This window comes from Pelodiscus sinensis, chromosome 21 (assembly GCF_049634645.1).
Source record: "Pelodiscus sinensis isolate JC-2024 chromosome 21, ASM4963464v1, whole genome shotgun sequence".
NCBI lineage: Eukaryota > Metazoa > Chordata > Testudines > Trionychidae > Pelodiscus > Pelodiscus sinensis.
Genome location: NC_134731.1, coordinates 1,417,752 through 1,445,333, shown reverse-complemented (window position 1 = coordinate 1,445,333; position 27,582 = coordinate 1,417,752). Strand labels below are relative to the sequence as shown.

The following is a 27,582-nucleotide window of genomic DNA, read 5'->3' as shown; positions in this document are numbered from 1 at the left end:
GAATCCTGGACTGACTGACCTTTATAATTCTGCTTCTCTCAAGATCTTGTCTAGGTGAATTCTCTTATAGCCGCTTCATCCCAGAATTCCCAGAGGTTCTTTTTTTTACATGCTTTTTCTCTGACTATCTCCTGCTCAGTTGAAGGAACTAGTTGGAACATTCAGGAGTCAGCCTGAACCAATAATCCACCCTGGTAATGCTGCCCTTGATAAAATAAGTCTTAAGAGCTAGGGAGAATTCATTTAGTCTTGAGCTAAGGCCCAGGGGTCAGAGTTGGTAGAGATCCTCTCTGGAGAAACACAATAAGTAAGCATCCTTGCTTGATAGAGCGAAAATGGACTAGTGTAAAAGCTTGAAGTATGACTGTATCTTACCATTCCTCATTACTTGTTGAAGTGTGAATTTCTTTGTCTTCATTCCTCCCACAACTGGTTATACGATATATGGAATATAAGACTTACTGTTTTCCACATAAAATGAAGAACTTAAAACCTAGGGGGAAAAAAAGAAATGGACGGTTGGACAACTCAAACCAAGATTGGCAATTAATCAGCTGTATACCATTCATAATGTGTAATTATTATAAGATGTGATTTATTTAATTTAATATCTGGATGCATATAATATTCTAGTTTATCACTCACCCTCCAATTGACAAATATGAAGAAAGTGAATTATAAGAAATTAGAAGTAAAAGGTTAATGCAATTATTGCATATGTATTGCTATGTTGAGTTGGATAAAATAGGTGTTTATGACTTTCCTGAAAAAATGCACTTAAAAAGTGAGAACAGCCTCATTTATGTCAGCTCCAAAGCCAAGCTAACAACTCTTTGTGGCCTTTAAGGGCTAAGATCAAGTGTAGTCGCTTCTCGGCCTTTTGGCTAAGATGTGTAAACATGCTCTCGGAGCGCGATTAGCGGAAAGGTAGGGGTCGGGTCAGTAGGCTGTATTGGTGTCATAACGGTTCCCAAGTCAGTAACCTGACATTCGCGGGGCGTTTTGCCTGACTGCCCAACGCTCGGTCCTTGCCTGGAAGTGTCGCACATGCTCCAGATCAATTAATATCTGTTTTCAAACACCATGTTAGTGTTTTTTTGACAACTATTAGTACTATCCGTAACTGAACATAACTGTAAAAGCAATCTTGATGCAACATTCAGGACAGTGTTGCTATGAAGAGCAGAGGGCTGAAAAAGCTGCATGGTTCATTCTTTATCTTGGGCTTGTACCTAAACGTCATTCTATATCAAATACTCAGATGTGGTATACATTGGAAATGAAAATTCTGTACAGTTCTAAGTGAAAAGCTGGATATGGCTGAGTTTATAGATGTGGTAGGTTGGAGACACACACAAGTAAGAAACAAAACTCCTTCACGTCCTCCAGAATAAACCTTGAAGTGAAAAATCAGGTACTTAATGAGGATTTTTACTAACAGAGTTAAGGTTGTCCAGTGATAGCTTGTGCTCTTCCAGAACATCAAGTTCAGAAAAACTAAAACTTGTGAAAACAGGGAAATCCAAATGACTTGGATAAGTAAACACTTATGCAACCTTAACTCTGCTCCCCCCCAGAGCTGGAACAAGTCTTTGGCAAACTGTCTATATTCAGGCCAGTTGCTTTCAGTATAGGTGTAGATGTACTGAATAGTGGAAGCAATAGGTAGGACTGATTGGTAGAGATGTGTTTGTGACATGAGGAGATCTGTAGATTTGTTTGAGGAATGCGGAAGTGTGATTGTGATAGGAGGGTGTTTCACTATGAGCCCCCATATGTAGGGTGAAAGGGTAGAGATGAATGTGTAACTTGAGGTTCCAGTCAGCCTCATTTCAATAAACAGCTTTGTAGGGTATGTTAGTAGTAGAGTACTGGCATTGTCTTCCCATGGGTGTGGTCAGTAGTGAGATGGAACATGAAAGCAGTCTGTGGATTTAATGATGGATAAGGGAAAATATCGATTTAGGTGATGCAAGTATTTAGGTGTATAAAAAGGTGTTAAGTAGTTATTAAATTTCACAGGAATCAAACTTTCAGAGTTGATCTTTGAACAGAAAGCTGGTCTTAACCTTCACTATAGCAGTACTGGCCTACTACTATAATTTTGTTCTAATCTGCCTAACCTCGCCTTCCTAGTTTGACAAACGTCACTTTTAAAAATAATATCCTATTCCATCTGATAAGATTCACACACTTTACCTTCTCATTCTGGAAGGTACAGGATACTATACATTTCATTATTCTAACAAAACAACCTTCAGTTTTCTTCCATGTATGCATCTGTACAAATCATTAACTATGAACAAGTGGAGGGGATTTTGATTATTAAAGGTAGTAATACGTGAAAAGGGCATTGCACAAAGGTTAAATAAAATGGAAAACCCTACCCTCAAGTAGGGATGTAACAGTTTAGTCGATTAACCGATTATCTGATAAGCAAAAGCTTGCGCTGTAGACTACACGCATTTCCCTCCCTGGACAGGGGCTGCTGCCACCCTGCTCTGCTTCCTTTATCAGAGGCACCAGCATAGGGCGACAAGCAGCCGGTCCACAACAGGAGCTGGTTTTTAAACTGGCTCTTCTTGCAGATCTGCTCCCGCCTGGCAGATCTGCTCCCGCCTGGCACTCCCCACAGAGTGGCAGGGGATTCCCCCAGGAGTGAAGCCAGAGTGCATTGGCTGCCAGCCCCACCCGTAGGCACTATAGAATAGTCAACTAACCAATAAGAATTAATGAGGTTACTCAACTTTTCAATTAACCAATATTTAACATCCCTACCCTAAAGCGTCTAATTCTTCAAATTATTTATCTATAAACTTTAGTAATTTTCATAGAGATTAAAATTCAGCTTTTCACATTTTTGTTAAATTCTCTCTAATAATATGTGGCCTTTTTTCTTTTAGGGTTGAATCCCTGCAGATTTCGAATAGGTGACCAAGAATTTGATTCATTACCGTCTTTATTGGAATTCTACAAAATACACTATTTGGACACTACAACTTTGATAGAACCTGTTTCCAAATCCAGACAGAATAGTGGAGTTATACTGAGGCAGGAAGAGGCTGAATATGTGCGAGCTCTCTTTGACTTTAATGGAAATGATGAGGAAGATCTTCCATTTAAGAAAGGAGACATACTGAGAATCCGGGATAAGCCTGAAGAGCAATGGTGGAATGCAGAAGACAGCGATGGAAAGAGGGGAATGATACCTGTTCCTTACGTGGAGAAGTATAGACCTTCCTCTGCTTCAGTATCTGCTCTGATTGGAGGTAACCAGGATAGTTCCCACCCACAGCCACTGGGTGGGCCGGAGCCAGGGCCCTATGCCCAACCCAGCATCAACACTCCGCTCCCTAACCTTCAGAATGGCCCTATTTATGCCCGGGTTATCCAGAAGCGAGTCCCTAATGCCTACGACAAGACAGCCTTGGCTTTGGAGGTACATAATGGGCAAAAATTAGAAAGAAGAGCTCTATTCAAGGGATTTCCCTTCAAACACATAGCCTTTGTAGTGATGTAGAGAGAGAGAGAAAGCATTGTAATATTACTCTTGATGTAAAACTAATAACTAGTTTGTTGTTTTGAAACCTACTCATAATTTATACTATAAAATGTTTAAGGTATTAAATGTACTGAACAAATAACCTATTCCACTTCAAGCATTACTAATATATCAACGCTTCCTCATCGCGTTCTTATTCACAGCTTTGTGCTTCTGGGATTTTTTTTCCAATAACAATGTTAAGAGTTCATAAACTGGTTAGTTTGAATACTTGGGCACAGTCTCTTTCCAGTCCTATGTGGGCATGCTGACTTCTCTCCCACACCTCCAGATGAATAACTCAAATAGTTCTATAGCAGGATTCATATATCATCTTCCTTAATAACACACTGAGGTGATGCTGATCATTCATGTGGTTGATGTAGAACCCTTTAGGTGATAGCTCTTTTACCAAGGCCCTGTGTGTCAAGTGGTCCTGGTAACACTACATATGGAAAACACTGGGACAAGTGGATGCAGGATGTTTCTTGATGCATCACTGCTGAATCATTTTTTGATTGTACTGATTGTACATTCTAATCATATGTGCATACTTTTTTCTTTTAAAATGAAATACCAAGGAAATAAGAATACTGTATAGACACACTTCAACTAATTCATCTTGAAGTAAAGCTTAAGGGAATTGGGAGTAGGGCATTTTCAGTGGTAAGACATGCTGTGGAACCTGCTTCCTGTTGCCCACCATCTTGGGTCCTTTCATGGAAGCTGAGACAGTTTCTGTGGAGAGGCACAGAGGAGGCACTCCCCATTCTCATGTTTAGTTTTGGTGTGGTATGTGCATAGTATAAAATATACTGAAGTACATCAGTGATGTGGACACTGTACATAATTACATTATTATTTAAAAATGCTGTCATAGGCTCATAGCAACAGCAGAAGTATTGTGGTGTTAATCAAATATTAGATGAATAACCCAGAAAATTGTGTGTCCTAAAGATACAAGTTGGCCAGAGTGCACATAGGACGATCATAGGTGCCAGATGTTAGCTATTACATGAGCTCTGACATTGAAGCTATGGCATCTCTAGGAAACCAAGAAGAATGAGATTTTTTTCCCCAAATTCAGTGAAATTTAAAAAATATGTGTTGTGACACCATGTTCTCCAATATCTATAGAAGCCTTTTTAGTGGGTACATTCAGCACACATTTCTGCATTTCCTTCTTTAGGTTTAGTTCACATTTAAGGGAAAATTCCAGTGTAGCGTTAAAGCTTGTAAGCAAATTAATTATAAAGAAAGCTTCAGAGGGGTAGCCAAGTTAGTCTGTAATTGGGAAAAACTAAAAAAAAAACCCCTACCAAAAAAAAAAAAAGTCTAGCAGCACCTTAAAGACTAACAAAACCTGTAGATGGTATCGTGAGCTTTCTTGGGTACCCACTTTTCAGATGAATGGAGTATTAAAAGTCCAGTTCCAAAATAAATAGGGGATGAGTGGTGGTGGTGGTGGGGGGGGGGAATAGAAGGGAAAAAATAGAGAATTAGAGTGTTCATGTTACATAAAGCTTATAGAGAATGTGCAAATTGTTCGTAAGTACCCATTGTTTGGTTGGTTGTCATTTGGATGTGGAAGGTAATGTGCTAGCCAGGTAATGTCTTTATTCAGATCTTTGTGATGAGTCCCAAACCTGTAAATGAAGTTAAGTTCCAACTTCCCTCTGTATTTGGCTTGTTTAATTGGCCTGAAACATCGCGGTGACTTTGAGATCCATTAATGAGTGCTCGGGCAGGTTCAAGTGTTCTCCAACAGGTTTCTGTGTGTTGCCTTTTCAGATATCTGATTTGTGTCCATTGATTCTTTCCTGTAGAGACTGTCCAGTTTGGCCAATATACATGGCAGAGGGGCATTGCTGGTATTTGATGGCATAGATCACATTAGTGGATTGCTGTTAAATGAACCCCTGATGTAGTGGCTGGTGCAGTCGGGTCCAGTGATGAAATCACTTGTGTAGATATGTGGACAGAGTTGGCACTGGGGTTAATTGCAGGGGTGGATTCCTGGATGTGTATGATGGAGGTATGCTGCGTGGTTACTGGAAAGAATTTGTTTGCGGTTAGGGGGTTGTCTGTAGGCGAGGAGAATTCATCTCTAAAGAAAATGTACATTAAAAGCTTGTGTGTTTTTTGGTCATGGAACGTGAGACTGGAAGCACTAAACATTTAGGCTCTCTTGTGCAGCTCAAGGGACAAATTACCTGCAGGTGCCTTGGCAGATCTTCCAGTTGTTGAGTTCATGGGACTGGACACTCATCCCTTAATGATAAATCACTTGTCTGCCATATTTTGTAAGTAAAAGACATTCCATGGATACCATTTCTCTCCTGTTCTAAGCTAATTTAAGCCACTTACACCCAGCACAGTTTTCCTTCCTAGTTAAAGCCACAAACCTATAGTGAAGGGGTGGGGAACCCAAGGCCCAGGGGCTGGATGTGGCTTCTGGCTTGCCTGGCTCCAGTCCCTGGGCTCAGGGCTCCCCCCCTTAGCATTGGAGAGCTCATGCTGGCACTCCAGCCCCTCCGCAAAACCCCCAGGGTCTGGAGCACACAAAATCTACTAGCCTGGGCCCCCCTAGGCTCTGGTGTGCAAGGGGAATGTGGAGAGTGTCTTTCTGCTCCGTGGTTGGGGCCACGTCAGTGAGGGTTTGGGTTTTTTTTCCTTTTATTTCTCACTTGTGTGTGGCCCCTGATTGATTCCCCCTCCCCCCTTGTGGGTCAGTGGCCCTTGACCCTAAAAAGGTTCCCCGCTCCTGCTGTAGTGTCACAGGGTCTGCATACCATTAGTGTGCCGCCTCTGGGTTACTCTGGGGTGTAGCTGATTCCAGGTCCAATGGCTCCATTTGGTCTCACCACACACCCTACCTTCTCTCATCAAGGCAAGAGGCTTTGTGTTTGAGGCTCAGCTCTATGATCAAGTCAAATGTGTCCTCCCCTTCTGGGTTGTCAGAGTCTCTTCTTGTGAACAGGTACAGTCTTCCCATTCCCTGCCCTGCCAGTGCCACTGCCCCAGTGGTGGACCGAGCAACCAGAGCCCACACTCTACTCCAAGTTCCAGCTAAGGGGTCCTCTGAACATCAGCAAAGCTCTGTTCCATTCTGGACTGGACTGTCTTCCCTGATCCTTTCCTAACCTTCTGGTGCCACTGCTTCTCTGGGTTTGCCAGCCCCAAATCTCCTTCCTCCCAGCAATGGCGTTCTAGTACTCAAACACTCCTCCCTTCTCCCAGAGGCTGCTTTCCTGTAGCCCCATCCTGCTGCCAACTTTGTCTTCGTAAACCCACCCCAGCTTGTTTCTCCTTAGCTGGGCTCGGCGCTGGGGGCGCGCAGTTCAAAGGGGCAGGGGAGCCCATAGCATGGAGCCCGGAGTCAGTGGGGGATTGAGAGTCCCCTGCTGACCCTGGCCTCCATGGCTTTGAAATGCACAAGAGCCCCCGCAGGACTCTTGTGCATTTCAAAGCAGGCCACCCAAGTGCAGCCTGGAGTCAGTGGGACTTCCTGCTGGCCAGGGCTGTACATGGAGTTCTGCATTCCTCCTTTGAAATGTACAAGAGCCCCTGCTGGAGCTCTTGTACATTTCAAAGGAGGAATGTGGAAGTGCCTGTCCACTAATGGATGGAAATTCCATCAACTAGTCAATTAACCACATTTTAACATCCTTAGGTCAGAACCCATATATGCCCTTTCCCCAGGGTGTAGTGCTTCTGCAAACTTGTGTACCTGTTAGAGATGTGCAGTAATTACCCTTAGAGACATAGGTTCCTAATACTTCATTCCTCTTTAGTTGACTTCCCTTCAGTTTTGTCCTCTTTCAAGAAGGTAATTCACCTCATTGCCTTAGATAACAATACAAGGTGAGAGGGAAAACAGAGCAGTTCATATTCTTTTATAAAAATAAATGTTTCCCAATTCTCCACCAATGGAATACAGAAACTCTGTAAAGCAATTCTTTAAAGATGTCTAAACAAAACAGAGCATTTAAATAACCTGTTTTATGTTGTATATTACCTTACTTTTCAAACAGATGTTTGAAACAAATCATTGGATTGCCAAGTTTTAAAGCTGGTTTAAGATGGTCCAACTTAACTTTGGTTATTGAGACTTAAATCATTAGCTTAAATTAAAAGCTATTGTAATAGCTTGGAAGCTTTGATTGTACTTACTTTCCAATGAGGTGAAAAAAATGTTCAGTCTTACTTTGCTTTACCAATCTAGAAAGCTAGGATGTATTACTGCAGGTCAGATCCAAATGAGAGACAGTTCAATTCATTACATGGAGGTAGTGGAACAGTGACAAAATACTTAAATATAGAAATCTCCCCTTTTAACAACCTTCAGTGACAGTCCCTAAACCAGTACAAGTGTTTTTCTTAATTCTGTACAGTAAGTTAAGTGTGTTTTGGGAATGGTGACTCTTACTTCACTGACTCGGGTTGCTATTTGAAATACATAATACACTTAACGTGGCCTTTTCATGTTCTTGTAGACATGCTTGTGAGCAATGGGCAATGGCAAACTTCCACAAAGGTAAACAAGTGCCAAGCATAAGTTACTACTTATTCTTTGAGATTTATAATATTAAAAAACCCTCAAACTAAATGATCTGATTTGTTGTGTGTTTTATCTAGAATTCAATTATAGCTTATCTCAAGTTTTGTCTGTCCTTTCTTGCCATCCAAACACATTGATCCATATTTGCTGTGGTCTCTCAACACCTTTTTCAGGTTGCCAGCCCAGACGGATGGCAGAGCACCCATTCAGCCTCTTGAGAATACCTCCAGCACAATGGAACTCGGACAGCTTCGAGCTGGGTCCATTGTCCTTGTGCTGCCCCAAGCACAGAGGGTGCTCTGGTACTGGCAGGAGGTCAGTGGTGGGCATGGCTGAGGTTATCCCTTGGATCCATCTGTTCCCTGGTTGGTGCTAGTCCTTTATTCACCATCAGGCGCTGCAATGCCCTCATGGCTACCCTAACCTGCAGGAGGAGCTGAACTGAACCACAGCAATCCCAGGATAGGAAAGATGCAAACCACCTTTGCCACTGCCCCTGTGTTGTGCTCTGCATTGTCCCTCTTCAGAACTGTCACTCCATTTCCAATGATCCCTTCTGAGATTTGCGTACTGTCCCATCTAAAACAGAAGATTTAATCAGAGGAAGTACTTAAACTTGATTACAACACATTGGTAAAATCTTTAGATGTCTGTCTGCAATGTTAGAGCCTAAATACCTTTGTAAAACTGACCGCCAATCACCATTTGTCCCCCTCTGGGCTATGTCCTAGTGTGAAGCCTAATTGCAGTGAATTCAGCATGTTGGCAGATATTGCATGCTCTTGGAGTCTGGTGGTGTTTAGTCTGTCTCTGGTTTTTTACTAGCAACAGATTTTTTTGCATCTAGCATTGTTCTAGACTCCTGTTGTCTTGTGCTTGTCTCTGTTTTGGTCAGCAAGGTCTTGTTCTTCTACCAGCTCATCAGCTTTGTGTTTTGCCTTTCTTGGAAATGCAAATAATCCAAGAGTTTCCACGAGAGTTTTGGCCCCTTTCCCTTGTGTGGAAGAAGGAAGGGTTTGGTCTTTGCCTAAAACAGGGACAGGAAATAAAAAACCAGCAGCCTTCTAGGGTTAGTCTCTGCTGAGCTACCGCTGCTATATTTATCTCCGCCTCTGCAGGTACCAGGCAGTCATTGGCTGTTTGCAGCCAATTGGAGTGGTAGGAGACTGGGACATGGAGGTAGGGGCCTGCCAAGGACTAACCTTGCAGACCAGATCCGGCTCGTAGGCTGGAGTTTGCCCACCCAGGCCAAGAAGAAGAGGCAGTAAGAACAGGAGAGCAAAATCATTTATGTACCGTGCCTACTTCTAAGCCAACAATTAAGTTTAGCATGTGGATCCAGATATGACAGGTGTGCAAGCCATCCTGATGGTTAACATTATCGCATGTTATTGGAGTTCAGATTTCTTATCTCTGAATGATTTTGACTAGAAATTGGAAATTTTCTTTATCGGCTATTATGAGACCACCTATTGCCTCATTTTATACCGACATTGTTAGGTCACGTACAAACACAGAGTTATCGTAATGGGCTTGTGATTTGTGACATTTGTAATGCAAATAAAACATTTTAATAGCATTGGCTTCTTGAGGTTTAGACAGAACATTTCATTTGTCAGGAAGGTTGGCAGGCTTGCTTTTCTGTGGAAAGGGCATTTTGATTTTCATTAGAAGTAGGTAATGTTCTTTATTGCCATTCACTTGACTGAATACAAGTGCAGGACATGGATCTGTTTTGCTTGGGGGGGGGGGCAGGACTTGAGCCCACTACCCTGTGCTCTCAAGATGAATGCCCTATCCCCCCCATCCCCCCTGCCTTTAGAGAGTCCCTTATTTCTCAGGGCTTGGTTGTGATTTTGGGCCATACTCCACACAGATGATTAAATGACTAATACACTCTCGTTTGGTTTAAAGTTTTCTGCTTTAGTGATGAATTCCTCTCATTTTTTGCTCTTTTCTTAAAGTAGGGTTAGCACTTTTTCCTTCAATGTTTTGATTATTCAGTCTGGGTTAATTAGGCTGCTCACTATACAGGATAGGTCTTCTGGCCATGGTTTATGGCAGTGGTTCCCAAACTTTTTTGGCATCATGACCCCCCTTTTTGATTTTTGAAAAAACCTCATGGCGCCCCCCCCCCCCCCCCCCCAATAGCAGCGAAACTTGTTGAGTGAAAAAAGGAACTGAACAGGGCAGTAAAACTTGATTGGGGTGGGGGAGGCTGGGTCGCCTCGTGCCCCTCCTGGAATTTCTTCATGCCTCCTAGTTTGGGAACCCATGATGTATGGAGATATTGGAGGAATGAATTTTCTACTTTTATTGTGAGACGTCTGTGCTGTTAATGGATGGATTCAAAGTGTATTCCTTAATATCAGTATTAATTTGCCTGTCTCTGTATTTCATCTGACAAAAGTTGTCAGTGAACTGTAGTGATCTATGTGGTGAGCAAATTGTATCAACATTCCACAGGCTCAACAACTTTGGGTCATTCTTCTGGGCTCTTGCCTCACACTGTAAAGCCTTGTGCAATTCATTATCCACTATTATTCCAATGTATCCGTCAACATTACTGTTTTCCCAGATTCTTAGTAATAGAGACGTAAAATCCCATTTAGTCAGTTAACTGGTTAAACGTTATGTTTTACTGGTTAAGCACTTAAATGGGGGTGAGTGGCCTCCCTGCCTACCATGCGTAGGCAGGAGCAGCTTCCCCCCACACACAGTGGGCAGGGACTTCTCCAGCTGGGCGGGGCCCACTACGGACAGAGACTCTTCCAGTTAGGCTGGAGCGCCCCCTGCCCATGGCAAGCACAGGGCTGCTTCAGTCCCTGCCGGTTAACCATAACCACTAAACATCACCCAGTAAGGGCGATACTTACCAGTTAACTGGTCAATCATTCACATCCCTCCATAGTAATTAGGGGTTAAGATTTTTTTCCCTGCCTGCATTTTCCCAAGATTTTTGTTTGTTTTATTTTCCCCCCAAGTTTCTAATCACTAGGGCCCTTTTTTATTCTCTCACCTCTCTGGTGTTTAATTCCTTTCAATTTCATAATTATAAATTGCAGTTGTGTGGATCTCCTGCATAACCAAGCAGTTAAATAAATCCAGCGCTAATTTTTATCAGTATGGTATCTTACTAGATGCACACTCTTTGTCCCCCATTTCACAATTCAGAAATTTTCATTGTCAAGTCTTTTAAATCACTTTTAATCCACCAGTGTTCTTAGCCAAACAATGTAACTAAAGCCCTACAAGACACACATTACATCTAGGGCTTGAAAAACTTCAGAGGTCTAACAGCACAAGGCTGCCAGTAAGAAGTTGAAGGCAGTCTACTAGCAAATTCAGATGCTGTACTCTAGTGTGGTGACTGCTATAGAAGCAGCAAGGTGATCTGTAATCATAGAACACAAGGACTGGAAGGGACCTCGAGAGGTCATCGAGTCCAGTCCCCTTCCCTTATGGCAGGACCCAATACTGTCTAGACCATCCCTGATAGACATTTATCCAACCTACTCTTCAATATCTCCAGAGATGGGGATTCCACAACCTCCCTGGGCAATTTATTCCAGTGTTTGACCACCCTGACAGTTAGGAACTTTTTCCTAATGTCCAACCTAAACCTCCCTTGCTGCAGTGTAAGCCCATTGCTTCTTGTTCTATCCCCAGAGGCCAAGATGAACAAGTTTTCTCCCTCCTCTTTGTGACACCCTTTTAGATACCTGAAAACGGCTATCATGTCCCCCCTCAATCTTCTCTTTTCCAAACTAAACAAACCCAATTCCTTCAGCCTTCCCTCATTGGTCATGTTCTCTAGACCTTTAATCATTCTCGTTGCTCTTCTCTGGACCCTCTCCAATTTCCCCACAATCTTCTTGAAATGTGGTGCCCAGAACCGGAACAATACTCCAATTTAGGCCTAATCAGCACAGAGTAGAGCGGAAGAATGACTTCTTGTGTCTTGCTCACAACACATCTGTTAATGCATCCCAGAATCATGTTTGCTTTCTTTGCAACAGCATCATACTGCTGACTCATATTCAACTTGTGGTCCACTATAGCCCCTAGATCTTTCTGCCGAACTCCTTCCCAGACAGTCGCTTCCCATTCTCTATGTGTGAAACTGATTGTTCCTTCCTAAGTGGAGCACTTTGTATTTGTCTTTATTAAACTTCACCCTATTTACCTCAGACCGTTTCTCCAATTTGTCCAGGTCATTTTGAATTACGATCCTATCCTCCAGATTAGTTGCAACCCCTCCCAGCTTGGTATCATCTGCAAACTTAATAAGCGTACTTTCTATACCAATATCTAAATCGTTGATGAGGATATTAAACAGAACCAGTCCCAAAACTGACCTCTGCGGAACCCCACTTGTTATGCCTTTCCAGCAGGATTGTGAACCATTAATAACTACTCTCTGAGTACGGTTATCTAGCCAGTTATGCACCCACCTTATAGTAGCCCCATCTAAGTTGTATTTACCTAGTTTATTGCAATATCATGAGTCCAAATCTGTTCTCACAGATTCAGCCTGCCTGGATCACTGAGTTTTGACCTAGCTACAAAGCCAGTAAACTTTGTCAAGGTATAATCCTTGAGGTCAAGAAATTTGTAACTATGCTAGTTAAGTATTCATAGCTTGATAATTCATTAGCCGATAATTGATCAGAGGCTGAAAAAAAAATTACCCCCCTTTGGCTGTTCAGGCATATTTGGACTCCCAAACAGTGTGACAGTCAGGCTGGCTAGCTGCAAGAGAATCTGGGAAGCTGTAAGCCCATGAATGTTAAAGGCCCTCTTCCCTATCAGCTGAGAAGGGGGTTATCTCAGATCAGTTAAGAACACCTGAATCCAACAAAGGGCTGTCTGAGACCTTTTTAACTCTTCTCCACTCTCTCTCACTCCTCCCCCCTCCCCCCCATTGAGGCAGAGGCTGTGTCAGTAGGGGCCTAAGCCTCTTTGGGGGTGCAGTGGTTGTGCTTCTGCCCAGGGAAATGGATAAGCCTGAGTATCTGCTGGGGAGGGGGGCCTCCCTAGGGGAAAGCCCAGGATGATACCCAGCCCCAGCGAGGAGGGAGGGGAGAGCGTCTCCCTTTGTGTTTGTGTCTAGTGAAGTTCCTTCTGTTTGTCGGAGCATCACCCCTTAGACCTGCCCTGATGCCTGACCAGGCCATTCAGCCAGAGGAATGCAGAAGGGGAAAGACAAAGGCTGCTTAGTGAGGCAAGCAGCGGTTGATTTACCCCAGGCCTGTTTCACCAAAGGGGGAAGCTGATGAGATGGAGAAGGTGCCTTGGCACAACGGATAATCCATCACTAATTACATGAAATGGAAACATCCATGGTTGGGTACTGGGAAGCAGCAGCAATCCTTTTTGTAGGGTGCCTAAAACTTTCTGTTACTTAAAAATAACAATCTTACTGTTTTTTTCTAAAGAACTCTAATACAACCATGGGTTGGAGCAAACATACATTTAGAGGATGATAGCCTTGGGAGTAAGGAGGAAGCTTTTGTTGGCCTCATGAAAATCTGTTTGCATTTGTCAAAGTTATAAGCTGGTGAGAACCAGCCATTGCCTGACTATGCTTCACAAGCTGCAGCTTATTTTTTGTCTTGCTGCTGTACCCCTTCAGGATTCTATTGTCACTATGCATGTGCTGTTGTCCTGGTTTTTCACAGTAGTAGTGTGCACACAAACAAGAAATTGAGGATGGAACACAGCCAAATGGATCATCCATGTCTAACAGCACACTGCTGCTGCGTCTGTACGAACGCAGTCAAATTACCTCTGGGCTTGGGAAAACAAACTGTACAGAGAACTAGAAGATCATTAATTCTAATCTAATTTCTACCAACTCGTAGTAACAATACTGTCCCCTTCACAACCTTTTTTTTAACTGAACAAAGCCTTATAGGGTTATGTCTACACAGCAACCTGCCCTGCTTACTCAGATCCATCAACCCAGTCTGGGAGGCTTGGTCCAATGAGAAATACCACAGACTACAAAGGTGCAAGTAGAACCCGGACCCAAATCTCAGCCACTTACTGATACTGGGTGTCTATGTGCCAAATATTAGTGCTTGACTACACTGTCAAATAGCCTAATCCAGCTTTGTAAAGCGTGTGCGACAGTGCTGAAAGCTGTGTGTTGATTGTGCATTGTGTGAAGAACCGATTGTAGCAGGTGATTTCCAGAAGGGCTGAATGCTCAACGACCACAGCTGAAATACAGCTCAGGTGCTGAGCAATTCTGGTTAGTAAACTCGTTTGGAGCAGTGATGCTCGAATTGAAAATTAGGTGGTCCTGAGTTTCTGCCACATTATTTTTCTATTTTCTCCTCTGTAAAATGGGGATAAATATAACTTGCCCATCTGATACTCGGGGTTGTTGAAGATGTATACATTAATATCTGTACAGTGTTAAGAAACGCATAGAATTACTATAACAATTCCAATACTCTAAATATCATCTCTAATAAGACACAGAAAATTAGTAGACATTTGCAAATTCTTGGCTTTCTCCCTGTGTCTTGATTTCCTGTCTGTCAAATGGGAATAATGATATCCTTTCTCAGAGAGTAGTTATGAAGGTAAATTAATGTTTGTGATGCTCACAAAAACATCGTAATAGAGCCCATAAGTAAATTCATAACTACATATTCAGTGTGGCATTCGGTTGATAAGCAATCAACAAGACATAGGTCTGCATGTAGTGGTTAGATTAGATAATTATAAAGGTTCCTTCTTGTCTTAAACATCTATTGCATTCCCTGAGCATCATCCATCCTGTGCATTGAATTCGATGAATCCTGAGGATAAAATAGTGTTTGTAATGTAATAACGACTATCATAATATGTGTGCACAAGTGAGTAGAAATAAAGTCTCACAAGCAGTCTTACATCTGGCATTTCCCATTTCTTAAGGGCTTGATTTTGCAAATAAATTACATTATCAGTTTTTGTATGTAATCAAATATCTGCCGTATTAATTGATCCGCAGTGTAGTGGGAGCCATGTGGATTCCAGGATATTAGAAACACAAGGACTAGCTTCTGCTGGTGAGACACACATGCTTTTGACCTGTTTGAGACTGCAAGTGAGCCCTTTTCATAGAAAAGTACCAGTATGAACAGTACCAAACTACGGATGTTAATTATCAGTTAATTGAATAGTGGATTAACCTCATGGATTCTTATAGGTTACTTGGCTATTCTGTAGTATCTGGAGATGAGGCCAGCAGCCAGTGCGCTTCAGTCCCGCTCTTGAGGAGCCCCCTGCCAGGTGGGACCTGGTCTGCCAGGGGAGCCAGTTTAAAAGCCAGCTTCCCTCATGGACTGGCTGCTTGTCGCCCTGTGCTGCTGCCTCTGATAGAGAGGCAGCAGCATGAGGTGGCAACAGTGCTTGACTGGGAGGAGGGTCTGAGCTCAGACCTGGTGCGGGCCGGGACTGAACTGGGCTGCTGGCCAACTTGCTAAAAATGTTCTGGGGGAGGGGGGAGGGAAGGGAATGCATGCAGTCTATAGCATTAATCAGATCTCTGTACTAAACTAGGGTAACAAGAAATCAAATAGTTTTCTGCATTGTGTAATAATTTACTTGTTGGTGGAGCTGGTAAATTTCACAAAAAAGGTGGCCCTTTAAAGATATTACCTCACTCCTTCTGTGTTGAGCAACACTTAAAATAGTAAGTGTGATTTAATTTTGCAAGGTGTGACTCACTGTACAACTTTGGGCAAATCACCTAATAGTTCTCTGCTTTTTTCCTGTCTGTCAAGTGTGGATAATGCTTACCATACACCTGACTGAGTCTTAATGTTTGTGAAGTGCTTAGTCATATGGAAGATGCTATAAATACTGCCCTTTATTACTATTAAAATTTGATACTTGTTCTCCTAAACCAGAGAACGTCACCACTGCACTTTAGCTGTTGTTGTCACTAAATTTTATAAGCTTCAGAAGGGGAGCCGAGTTAGTCTGTAACAGGAAAACTTAAACAACAACAAATAGTCTAGTAGCACCTTAAAGACTGACAAAACATGTAGATGGTATCATGAGCTTTCGTGGGCTCAAGCCACTTCTTGGGTTGTGCTCACAAAAGCTCATGATACCATCTATATGTTTTCAGTCTTTAAGGTGCTATTAGACTATTTGTTGTTTTTACTTACTTTTATGCTCAGGGTGCTGCAAGATGCCATTGAGGAATTGTTGGCACCTGAGCAGGGCTTGTATCTGATCTATTATTTCTTAAAACATTTTGTACAACCTTTCAGTTGAATTTGAGGGGTCTCTTTGTACAGTGCTGTTCTGTTTCCAGTGTAGTAATGCATTTCCTTTGGACACTTGCAAACCATTGTCATTCTTACGTTCAGTTATCGGTCCCACCATGATTAATGCATGTATCTAATGCTAGTTCAGCAGTTATTCATTTACCATGACAGGAGGGCCACAAGAACACACTGAAAGAGACTGGTGCAGGGAATGTTCACTGTAGATGTCTTCTGTCCTTACACTGCTGCATTTCTCTCTCTGCTCTTCTGCTTTCCTAAGGAGCTTAATAATGTGGATTAGGCTATTCTGCCAAAGACTATTTCCGACTGCAAGTAGCATTTTCCATTGGAGAGTGCCAGCACCAAAATGAGGGTAACAAGGTGTTAAACCTCCTCTGCACGGTGTAATAACCATTCACTTGTTCTTGTCCTGCAGGTCGGTGAGCTGGTTAAGGTCACAAAGATTAATGTGAGTGGTCAGTGGGAAGGCGAGTGCAATGGTAAACGTGGTCACTTTCCGTTCACGCATGTCCGCCTGCTGGACCAACAGAACCCTGATGAGGACTTCAGCTGAGTGTGGCTCAACAATTTTCCTTACAGATGGGAACGGTCTCACTGTATTTTACTGCAGCTGCCATTTAGACTGTGTTCCTACAGATGTTGAAAGGAGTTTTGCGTATACAAGCATTCTGATACCTGCAAACCCATGGGACTGAACACCACCATTCCTTAATCAAGACTTGTGTTATTCAGGGTACGAAACTAAATAACCTGTGTGTCAAATGGCAGAACTAGTACATGATAGCTGATAATAATGCCTGCACTGTACCTTACTTGCAGCAGCAGGTAGAGAAAGCAGCAATACATCTGTTGATTAGAGTTTTAGCTTTCTCCATTCCCATTGCTTATGTTGCTGCTTCCACAGGCAATGCAAATCAACCTTAGAAAATTCAATGTATAGGTAGGAATTTCACAACCAGTTAATCCTGGAGCTTTTGCCTTTGTTTTCATTCTTACTTTCTTTGCCCTAATGTTTTGCACCATGCAAATAATCTTTTTAGATGTAGAACATACATTGGGATAGCTTTGTGATTTACTGATAACTACCATTTCAATGGTAAATGAGATCAAATCCTCTTTCAGGGCTTCAGAAGAGTTTGAGGACACTAGAGATGGGTTTCTTTAGTACTGTTGCTTCAAACTTTGCTAGTAGCTAACTTCAAGTTGAGATGTTATATTAACACATCCTGATATTTTTTTACCCAAAAATACTGTTTTAAGGAATTGTAGACCTCCATACCAATGCTGACAAATACGTGCCTAGCACTTTACTCATTAATTCATAAACATACCAAAATATGCAGCATTGCTCTGAAAAAGTGACAGAGAATATTAGCCAGTTGTAAGAGAGAAAATTAAATTATATTGGGACAGTTTCATAACTCCTTTATCCTTAGTGAATAGTTTTATTCATTGGCAAGAGTAAATCAGTGTAAAATGTCTTGAACTAACAAACCAAATATTATCTTTATTTTAAAATAACTTTTGGAACTGCTCTGCTTGTTTCCATCTGTAAAGCATTTGATGGTAAATTCATGAGAAGGTTTTATTTGTAATAAACTAATAGAAAATACTTACGTGCTTCTGGACTGATTATAAAAAGGCATAATAAAGTAAACTACTACTTCATAGCTAATGATAAAAATCAGTTCATTGACTAGGTTATGTTATGCACTACTTGAATCTTCAACTTTTTCTACTAATCATTCTCATTTTTTTAACATTAAAATCAGAATGGAAGCAGTAATTTTTGTAAATTAAAACAATGAAGTAACTATCTCTTGCCTGTGTCTGTAAGTTCTCCAAATACAGCGATCTAGTGACACAAATATTCAAAGTTATTTTGTAACATTTGTGGCTACATTTTAAACAGGATTTTTCTAAATGCCATAAAGCTGAAAGACCTCTTAGACATGAAACAAATAGTTAAATACCACTAGAATGTCTCTGAACAGTTGTAAATGTTTCAAGGGCTAGCTCCTATGAAAGAGGCTACTGCTGAGAGGCATGGGTCCAGAAAATAGAATACTGATAACACTTTACCTCAAAACTATTACATGCTGGAAAGAATAAAACTGTTACGTACTTCCGCTACCTTAGAACTAATTGATCAGTATATCCAATTTTCAGGTAGGGGCAGATTACTGTAGATAAATCCTAATAAACATTGATTTTTTTTTTGTAAAGTATCATTAAACCCTCTGTAGAAAACTTACAACTCATCTGTTTTTGTCAGTTCCTTGATGGAGAGAAGTAATTAAGTGACTGCATTTCTAATCTAACTTGATATTATAGTTGGGATGCTATGGCGTCAGTCCTTGACTATGGGACTGCTTCTGAGTTAGTACTGAATGTGCTTAAAGATGAGCTAATCATGGGCTGTTAAAATGTTAGTTTCTTAACATTTAATTCATATTTTTTCCTGATCTTGCTACTTATGGGAATTGAATACTTGATACAGGCAATCTCTAAATTTGGTATCTTTACATAAGAATTAATTGCTCATAGATTATATATTTTTCATCACCTTTTGCCCAAAAAAAAAGCAAGCGAGTTATGTTCTCAGTAAGGTAACACAATGTAGTCCATTTCAACTGATTCTTCCAATCATAATTAAATCATCCTGCACATGCTTAGTCATGCCTACAAGATTCCACTCCCGAACTTTTGTGGATAACAGAGTTTCCTTTAAGGAAATACATGGGCTTAATACGCAGGTTATATTTTAACATGGGGAGGTGGTATAACAGAATTTTTATTGCTAAATAAATGCCCTATACAATCATTTAAACTAAAGAATGCAAACATATTACTATGTAGCTATGTGTTTGTGAAGCCTATATAATTGAAAATACTTTACATTTATTATAACCTGTGACAGAGCAGAAAAACAATCATCCCCACAAAAGTCTTAATACCTGCTGTTATTCTAGAAGCATAAGTTCTTGTGAAACAGCTTTTCTTAGCTACCTAATATACTAAGTTTTCAAATGACATATAAGTTTGTTCATCAGCTAACAGGCCTACAGGATAAGTCTGCATTTGTACAAGATATTGATACTTCAACCTCTCACCAAGGTCTTAAACCAGGAAAGATAAAATTGAATGATTCATAAATATGTAGATTGAATTGTTTTATGGCCTTTGTTCCCTCTTTTGCGCAACTTCCTACACCCCCCCCCCCCAAAAAACCTGATTAATACGACAGTTAGTAGTCATTCAAGTTTTAGTTGTTTCTCTCAGTATTTGGGTTTATTGTGCATAGGCAGGTGCTAGAATTAGAATAATTATGGTTTCTAGAAATACACCATGAAAAGCAGAACGCTCAACTACACTGTGTTCTCCTAGAGCATTTTCACATTATATTACACTAAACGAAGTACAACTTGGCTGCTATTTTTTAATATGTATTTCATTTCCATAAATCCCAGACTTTTATACTAATATATGACCTTGTTCAATCTTGTTAATCTGTTTCAATTGTACTTGTTAATGCAAATATTTCTAATCATTTGAGTAAAACACTTCATGTTCTTAATGGTTTTTTGGGGAAAGATGCTAAGCAAACCAGTTTGAAGTAAAAATATACGAACACATGCCATTGTATTATAACACTATACACTTTCTTGACAGTTAAATTTTACTTTTTTATTTTTTGTAGCATGTAATGTATATGTTCATAGTATGTGAAGTAAATAAAAAATATAGCCAAAAAATGGGGTTGGTGTCTTTTTGGAACAGCTGTCTTTGGGAGCGTTTCACATGTTTTTTAACGAGTTGTACAAGGATACAATATGATTATTTATTTGCTTCTCCAAAATGTCATGTTTAATAGCTTCTTTTGGATGTGGATATAAGTGAGTAAACCATTGCTGTAGACATGTTAGTTTTAAGTAAACTTAACTGACAAGAAAAGTGCCACTTAGGTCTCTGAAAAAATGTGTTCATTAAAAAACCCCTGAATGTTGTGTTAACTCTTACTGAAAAGTAAGATTGTCTTTTCTTCTTCGAGTGCTTGCTCATGTTGATTCCATTCTCCATGTGTATGTGCCATGTGCACGGTTATTGGAGACTTTTGCCTTAGCAGTAGGATTGACTGAGGTGCCCTCCGGTGTGCTGCACTCATGCAGACGTGCTGCTGGGGTAAGAGGGGCACAAGGGGACAGTTACTCCAGGGCCTGGAAATTCAAAAGGGCCCTGCTCTCCCTGCTGCTGCTACTGCATCAGTGGCGGTTGCTGAAAGCCCCAGCCTTCTAAATCTCCACCGGAGCGCCACGCCATACTCTCTGTGCAGCTCTGAGGGCTGTGGGGAGGGGGAGGGGGGGCACCATGCTCCAGATGGTGCTAAGGACTGGTTGCTCCCTGCCCCACCTCCTCCTGGAGGGTAGAGCCACCTCTCACCTTGCTCAGGAGCCTGTGCTTGTGTCAGTATATTAAACACTGCTGGCACTGTGTCCTCCAAGTGTCTCTTACTGCCCACGATGTCAGTCAGAGGGTCTTTCTCTTGCTTCACAAGTGTTCAGCAGTTCTTCTTCTCTCTGCACCTCAAGTTCCAGCTGAAAATGGTTTGGTTTGTTGTTGGTACTTGTTAAGTGTTAGTCCATTAGGGTTCCAGTGAGAACTTTGCCCCCAGCTCATGTGTCTTTGCCTCTGGGTTTATACCCTGGTCTGACTGCAACATGCCTATGCCTGTTAGCAACCTGCACAAGGGGGAATCCTACCTAATAAAAGGGTGTAACTGTAAGAACTTTTATCCCAGAACACAGAGCATGACATCCCATTAAGGGCCCTCTTGATGGAGGCCACCCTTCCTCCAGCCTCAGAGCCAGCGTGGCTTGACACAGCGTCCACTTTTCTGGCCTGGGTGCATAGTGCAGTTCTGGCACTGCCCTCCTGGCACCAGTCCCCATCACTGGTGCAGAAGAAGAAAGTTAAGATGACCCTGCACAACCCTGATCAGGTGCTGTTGGACAAAGGACCCAGCTGAGGGACCCAGGACTGGTGATGGGGAACGGTAGGTGGTCCACGCTGATGTACTCAACACCCTCTCCGCTCCCTGTGCTAGAAGAGCATCGATGCGCTTGCTGCAACCATCCCCGTGTGCAGCACTGGATCCGGCTAGAGCCCTCCAGGAGGACAAGTCTGCGGGAAAAGCCTTGCCTAAGGCAAGCGAATGTCGCAGTGTTGCAAACCACCCGGTCAGATTACGGAAGGACATGATAGAGTATAAATCTTTATTAAAGGTATCCCTGTTGAGAAGGGGCGTGGCCCAGGCTGCTGCTTCCTGTGGCATCCCATGGCTGGAAACAGCAAACCAGAGCCAATAGGAGCTGAGAGACTCTGTGACTGTGGGCCCCAGTAAACAGAGCAATGCAACCCAGCTGGCAGCTTTCCCAAAGCAGCCTACAGCCCACTTGGAGATACTCTGATCTACGTGAATGTGTGTTTGGTGGGAGTGCAACCGCTACTTTCCAACAGTGTTTAATCCTCCTTCTCCCTTTCCTTCCCTTCCTCCTCTACCCTTAGTTAATAAAGGGCTTGTTTTACAGCATACTTGTGAGTATGTACTTTTACTTTACATGCTCTGATAGACGGGCTATAGGAGGAACCTAAGGAAAAGCCAGTGTAACTGTTAATCTGCAGGAGAGGATCTCCTATTGGGGGTGAGCCTGAATACAGCAAAACAACTCTTGGTCTCTGTATGGATCCAGGACTGCAGCTCATCAATACAAGTCATGGGCACCATGCTCTTCATCTCTGCCTTCATGCTGGAGTTCCCCCTTGATAGACGATTATCCCACAGTCAGTACAAGTCATGTCGCACCATTGGTCACCATTGCTGAGACCTTGGTTACACTCGTCAACATGGCACCAGCTGGGCCATTCCCAGCACCAATATCCCACAGAGATTGTTAGCCACCATGCCCAGGCTTCATTGGCTCCACCCTGGTCAATGGAGGCTGAGGACTTCTCCATCTTGAAGAGCAAGGCCCTCAATCACCACATCAGACAAGTGGAAGAAGGGGGAAAGGGTTCTACACCTGCTATTTCCTGAGCCCAAAGGCAAGAGGGGCCTAAGTTTCATTCTGGACTTGCAACAGCTCAACAAACACTTGAAAGTTGAAGTTTCACCTGGTGCCCCTGGCTTCTAGTATATCCTCCCTTGAACCCTACGACTTGTTTGCTGCTCTTGATTTGAAAGACACTTGTTTCCACATCTCCATCTGCCTCGGACACAGAGGGTTCCCAAGCTTCATAGTAGGCCAGTGCTATTTCCAATTTATGGTGCTCCCCTTTTGGCCTTTCTTCAGCCCAGCAGATCTTTACAAACTGAATGGTCTTAGTAGCCGCGTATGTGAGATGCCGAGGCATCAAGATCTGTTATCTCAACAACTGGCTCATTAGGGGCAGACAGCAGGATCAACTGCAGAGCAGCTTCGATCTGGTACAAGCCACATGCTGTGACTTGGGCCTCTTACTCAACATGCAGAAGTTAACCCTCATACTAGTGCCACAGACATGGAGTTCATCAGTATGGTTCTCGCCACCGCAAGGGCATTCCTCCCAGAGTTCTGCTTCTAAGCCTGCTCAGAGGGAATTCCTAAGTAAGGGATCATCCTCTACCGCCTGCGCCTGTCTATGGTTGTTAGGTCCTATGGCAGCCTACTCTTACCTGGTTCGACATGCCCAGCTCATCTCTGGCTATTGCAGGCATGGTGGCCATTAATTTATCCTCCCAGCAGACATGAACTAGACTTGGTAGTCAAAGTGCCAGACCATATTTGTGCATCCCTGGCCTGGTGGCTAGATCCTGTGTCGGCCTTGGAGGACGTTGTCTTTGTCCTCCTCTCTGTTGCGGACTCTGGTGTCCAATGCTTTATATCTCAGATGGAGAGGCTACCTGAGGGATCTCAAGGACCCTTGCTGAGGGCTGAGCACTCCCTCCACATAAATATCAAGGAGCTCAGGGCAGTTTGGTTGGCCTGCAGAGCTTTTCAGTCCCACTTCCAAGTGAGCATGGTTCAAGTCCTAAGGGACAACACTGCCATAATGTTTTATATCAACAATGAAGATGAAGCCAGCTCCTCAGCCCTGTCAGGAACCTCTCTGTCTCTGGGACGTCTGTGTTTGGGATGAGCTTCAGAGGGGGAGCCAAGTTAGTCTAACTGGAAAAACTGAAAAACAACAAATGGTCTTGCAGCACAGATCCCATTGACATGTTTTGTTTGTCTCTACAGTGCTGCAAGACTATTGGTTGTTTGCTATGTCAGGCATCTCACGGCAGCACATCTGCCCAGTGCAGGGACTGTGCTGGCGGATTGCCTCAGCAGAAACTGTTTGTCTTCCCACAAGTGGTCTCTCTCTCTCCCCTCCCCTTCCCCCCGAGATGGCAGACAGGATCACCCAGAAGTAGGGATCTCCCCACGTGGACCTATTTACAACTCACCAGGACAGGAATTCCCCTGTTTCTGTGCCTTGAGGGACTGACAGGGGTTTCCTGTTGGACATCTTTCTGCTTCCATGGCTGGGGGTTCTGATGTACACTTTCCCACCAGTGGCACTGCTCCACCAGGCCTTAGCCAAACTCATACTCATCACACCATCTTGGCCATGCCAGCACTGGTTCAGCATGCTCCTGTACCTATCAGTGTTGACCCTGAAATTGCAGAATCATTGCAGAAATTTCCTCTTGCAGAATCATGGCTGAGCTTATGGGTGCTGTACCTGACAGCTTGTTTGCTCCACAGCAAGTACAGAGAAGTAGGAATGCTTGGTCAGGTCAAACAAAGCCTGCTGGGAAGAAAAGTCCTCTACCAGGGCCACCTAGCTGGCCAAATGGAAATGTTCCACATTCTGAACTTCAACCCAAGGAGTTAGGCCAGTGCAGGTCTCGTTGCGGCTGATCCTGAACTACCTCATGCATCTTAAACTTCAGGGATTGTCCCTTTCATCCTTACAGTCCAGCTGGCTGCCACATCAGCCTTTAACCAAGCGTTCCGGGGCAGATCGGTCTTCACAAATGGTGTGATGGTCCGGTTCCTGAAGGGTCGAGAGGGACTCTAACAAGGGCAGTGGGTGAAGCTGCTGCTTGGGGAGGCTTCATCCCTGCTCCACCCCGGTCCCACCCACTCTCCATTGTCTCCCTTTTCTCCTCTCTCCCACTCTCTACTTGCCCCTTTCAGCCAAATCCCTGAACACAAATGTAGCAAATTATCTTTGAAATAAAGAACACTCTAATATTTTTTTCTAAAGGAAAGGGAGTTTGTTTTCAACTGCATGCTGGATTGTGAAGACTGGACATGCAGAAGTTACCTAATTAAAGCACCAAGTTTGGGAATAAAAAATATCAGTCACAGGTTCCTTTTCATAAACCTTGAAGTTTGTCAGATGTATTTGCAAAAACTTTGTAGTAAGGGCAGGTCAGTTGTCATGCCGAATGCAACATTAAGTGTTATGGAGTACAGGGTGTAGCTTTTCTCTGATTTACATTTTCAGCATTACTATTTCTAAACTGACTTTATATGTTAAATATACTCTTAGCCTTCATTAAGTAATCATTCCAAATTACTACATATTTAAACTCACTGAAACAAAGCCATTATTTTAAATTGAGATTGGTTGAATGTGTTCATAATAAAGTTAATTTCTTTTATAAAAAGGGAATACTAATGTGTGATTTTCATAAGTCTTATTTATGACATTTCACTATTTGTTCAAAATTGGTTTCCAAAGATTTTAGTCATGAAAACGGATTTTATATCTTAGTGAGGTACTGATTTTGGTGGAGGGTTCTCTCAAAAGTAGTTCATCAAATAATTAAAAGTAAAGGGGAAACTCATTTGTCCAGCTCTCTGGAAGAAAATGATTGTTGTCCCTTTGGATCTCTTCAGCAGGGCGATGAAAGGAGAGTTGAGATGAACAGGAAGAACAGAGAGAGTTTGGAAACCAGTTTTTGTACTCTAGTAATTTCAAATTAAAATGTGTATTTTAGATAAGGGTGGTCCCTTGAGGAATTTATTTTAAAAGGGATATGTTTGAAGATCCAAGCATTGAAGGCTAGAGCTTATTGTGCATCTAAGTGTCTATGCATGGATTCTTGGGAGATGTGATTTTTATACTCTTCAGCAACAAAATAATTAAATTTTAAACGAAGGTCCTGTGGACATAGTAATGCACAACAGGTTTTGTCAGTAAATTGAGGCTTGTTAAATGGCTTCATTATCACTGAATGGCTCTTTCACAGGTTCAGTGTTACACTAATAGCTCTGGCAAGCGAAAAGACTTTTCATTTTAAGTTAACAGATCCACTTCAGGGGAAGAGTCACCGGACTGCAGCCGCAACAGCCTGTCCTGGGAGCCTTCAGGAACAGTCAGAATAGGAAGAGAGGCATGCTTGAGCAGTAAGAGCCAGAAAAGGCATTGCCTCCCTTTGCCTCTTATACCTGCTGCCTGTGGACTCGACCCTCAAGCCAGGGACCCTGTTCCTTCCTGGAACTTACTCTGGTGCCCATGCGGCTCACGCCAGCCACCTTCAAGCCCTTAGCAGTTTGTTCTCTTCTTCTACACTCTTGGAAGGAGTGAGTCGTGGTGGAGGCAGTGCTTTTTTTGTGGCGGTACGGCCCGGAACGGTGTACCGTCACCTATTTTCCCAGCACACAGAAAAGGAATGGCATTTCTCCCAGGCGTACCGGCACCTTTTTTCTTCCAAAAAAAGCATTGGATGGAGGTAACTTCTGCAAGGTGGGTTTCCAAGATAGGTTGCTCACTTGGGAGCTGCTGTACACCATGCTCTTCAAGGACAAAGTCCAGCTGTAGCCATGCCTGGCCTTTCTGTTCAAGTTTCCCAGTTTCACACGAGCGAGGACATATTTCTGCCAGTCTTCTGTTGAAAACCTCGCATGTCTGAGGTTGTGCTCCCAGGACGAGAGGAAGGCATTAGCCTTCTATATGGAGAGGATCTAGCTGTTTTATAAGCCAACACAGCTCCTTATCGCAGTGGCAGATAGGGTGAAAGGTGATCCAGTGTCCAAAGAATTCCATCTCGGATCACCTCCTGCATTTGGTTCTGCTATGACTAGGCAATGACAACTCCACAGGTGAGTGCAGGGCTTCCTGGCAAAAGTGCCCGTTTGGATATCTGCAAGGTCACTACCTGGACTTCCATTCCCATGTTCCTATCTCGCTACACGCTTAGTCTACAAGTTTGAGATTCTGCCAGCTCTGGTAGAGCAGTGCTGCAAGCCCCACGACCATGAACTCAGAGCCCAACTCCCAGGATGCTGCCTGTGAGCCATCCGGAAAGGAATCGATATGATTAAACACCCGAAGAGCAAAGCCAGTTACCCACCTTTTCGTCGGTGGTGTTCTTCGAGAAAGTTCTGAAAGGTGGGTAACTGTTTTTTTTAATGCAGAAATTAAAATCACATGCCGTATTTCCCTCATTATAAGAAACTCTTACAATTCTTACGGTATTCTAGCAACAATTGTCAGTGTTGAACATAAGTAGTATTTTGGCAATATTAAGCTAACGAGGAAAATGTATCCCTTTTAACTTACTTTTAGAATTTACAAAACCAGTACAGCCATGTGGCTGGGTCCCTGAAGACTGAGTATCCTAGTGGCTAGTTTGCTGAGCAGGTGAGCAGAGAAGGGGGGCAGGCTGGCCCATTGTCCCCCTATGTTCCTGGTCCAGGAACTCAGAGCCACTTCCTATTTTAGTTCTTAAGTTTGGGGCATTGCCCCATGAGACCGGATTCCACTTAAATAGGGCGTCTCAATTGGTTCCCACCCTCTTTTCCCAAAGGGATAGAGGTGGGGGCTTACTTGCTCCTGTGCCTCAAAGAGTAGGAAGGTGGGCTCAGTAGCATGGTTGACACACCAGGTAACAGTCCCCAAGGGACCTCTGTTGTTGAACCCATCACAGTACGGTCCTTTATACTGCGTGACCTACATGCTTCGATCCCAAATACTTTTGCATTTAGCTAAAGTAAAATGCATATTGTTGAAGGGTGTCCGCCCCCCTCTTGTAATTAGATTTTGTATGCAGGCCTCACTGAGAAAAGTATGCACATTAATGGCTCTCCTCACAATATTCCTGAAATGTGGGAAGTTTTAGTGCCTTTTTTCAAATTGGGAAATTGAGGCACATT

The 27,582-nt window shown here is 42.8% G+C and overlaps 1 protein-coding gene across 2 annotated transcripts in view; it reads left to right on the top strand.

Moving 5' to 3' along the window:
- Positions 1-19,613, top strand: part of CRK (CRK proto-oncogene, adaptor protein) — a 30,455-nt gene extending 10,842 nt beyond the window's left edge. The window contains exons 2-3 of one of the 2 annotated variants that reach the window (XM_075904505.1): positions 2,904-3,269; positions 16,809-19,613. In XM_075904505.1, coding sequence (XP_075760620.1) covers positions 2,904-3,269; positions 16,809-16,816 — 374 coding nt within the window. In that variant the 3' untranslated portion in view covers positions 16,817-19,613. Of the gene's footprint in view, positions 1-2,903; positions 3,440-16,808 lie in introns of both variants that reach the window. The other variant, XM_075904504.1, reaches the window with a different exon arrangement.
- Positions 19,614-27,582: the final 7,969 nt, after the last annotated feature.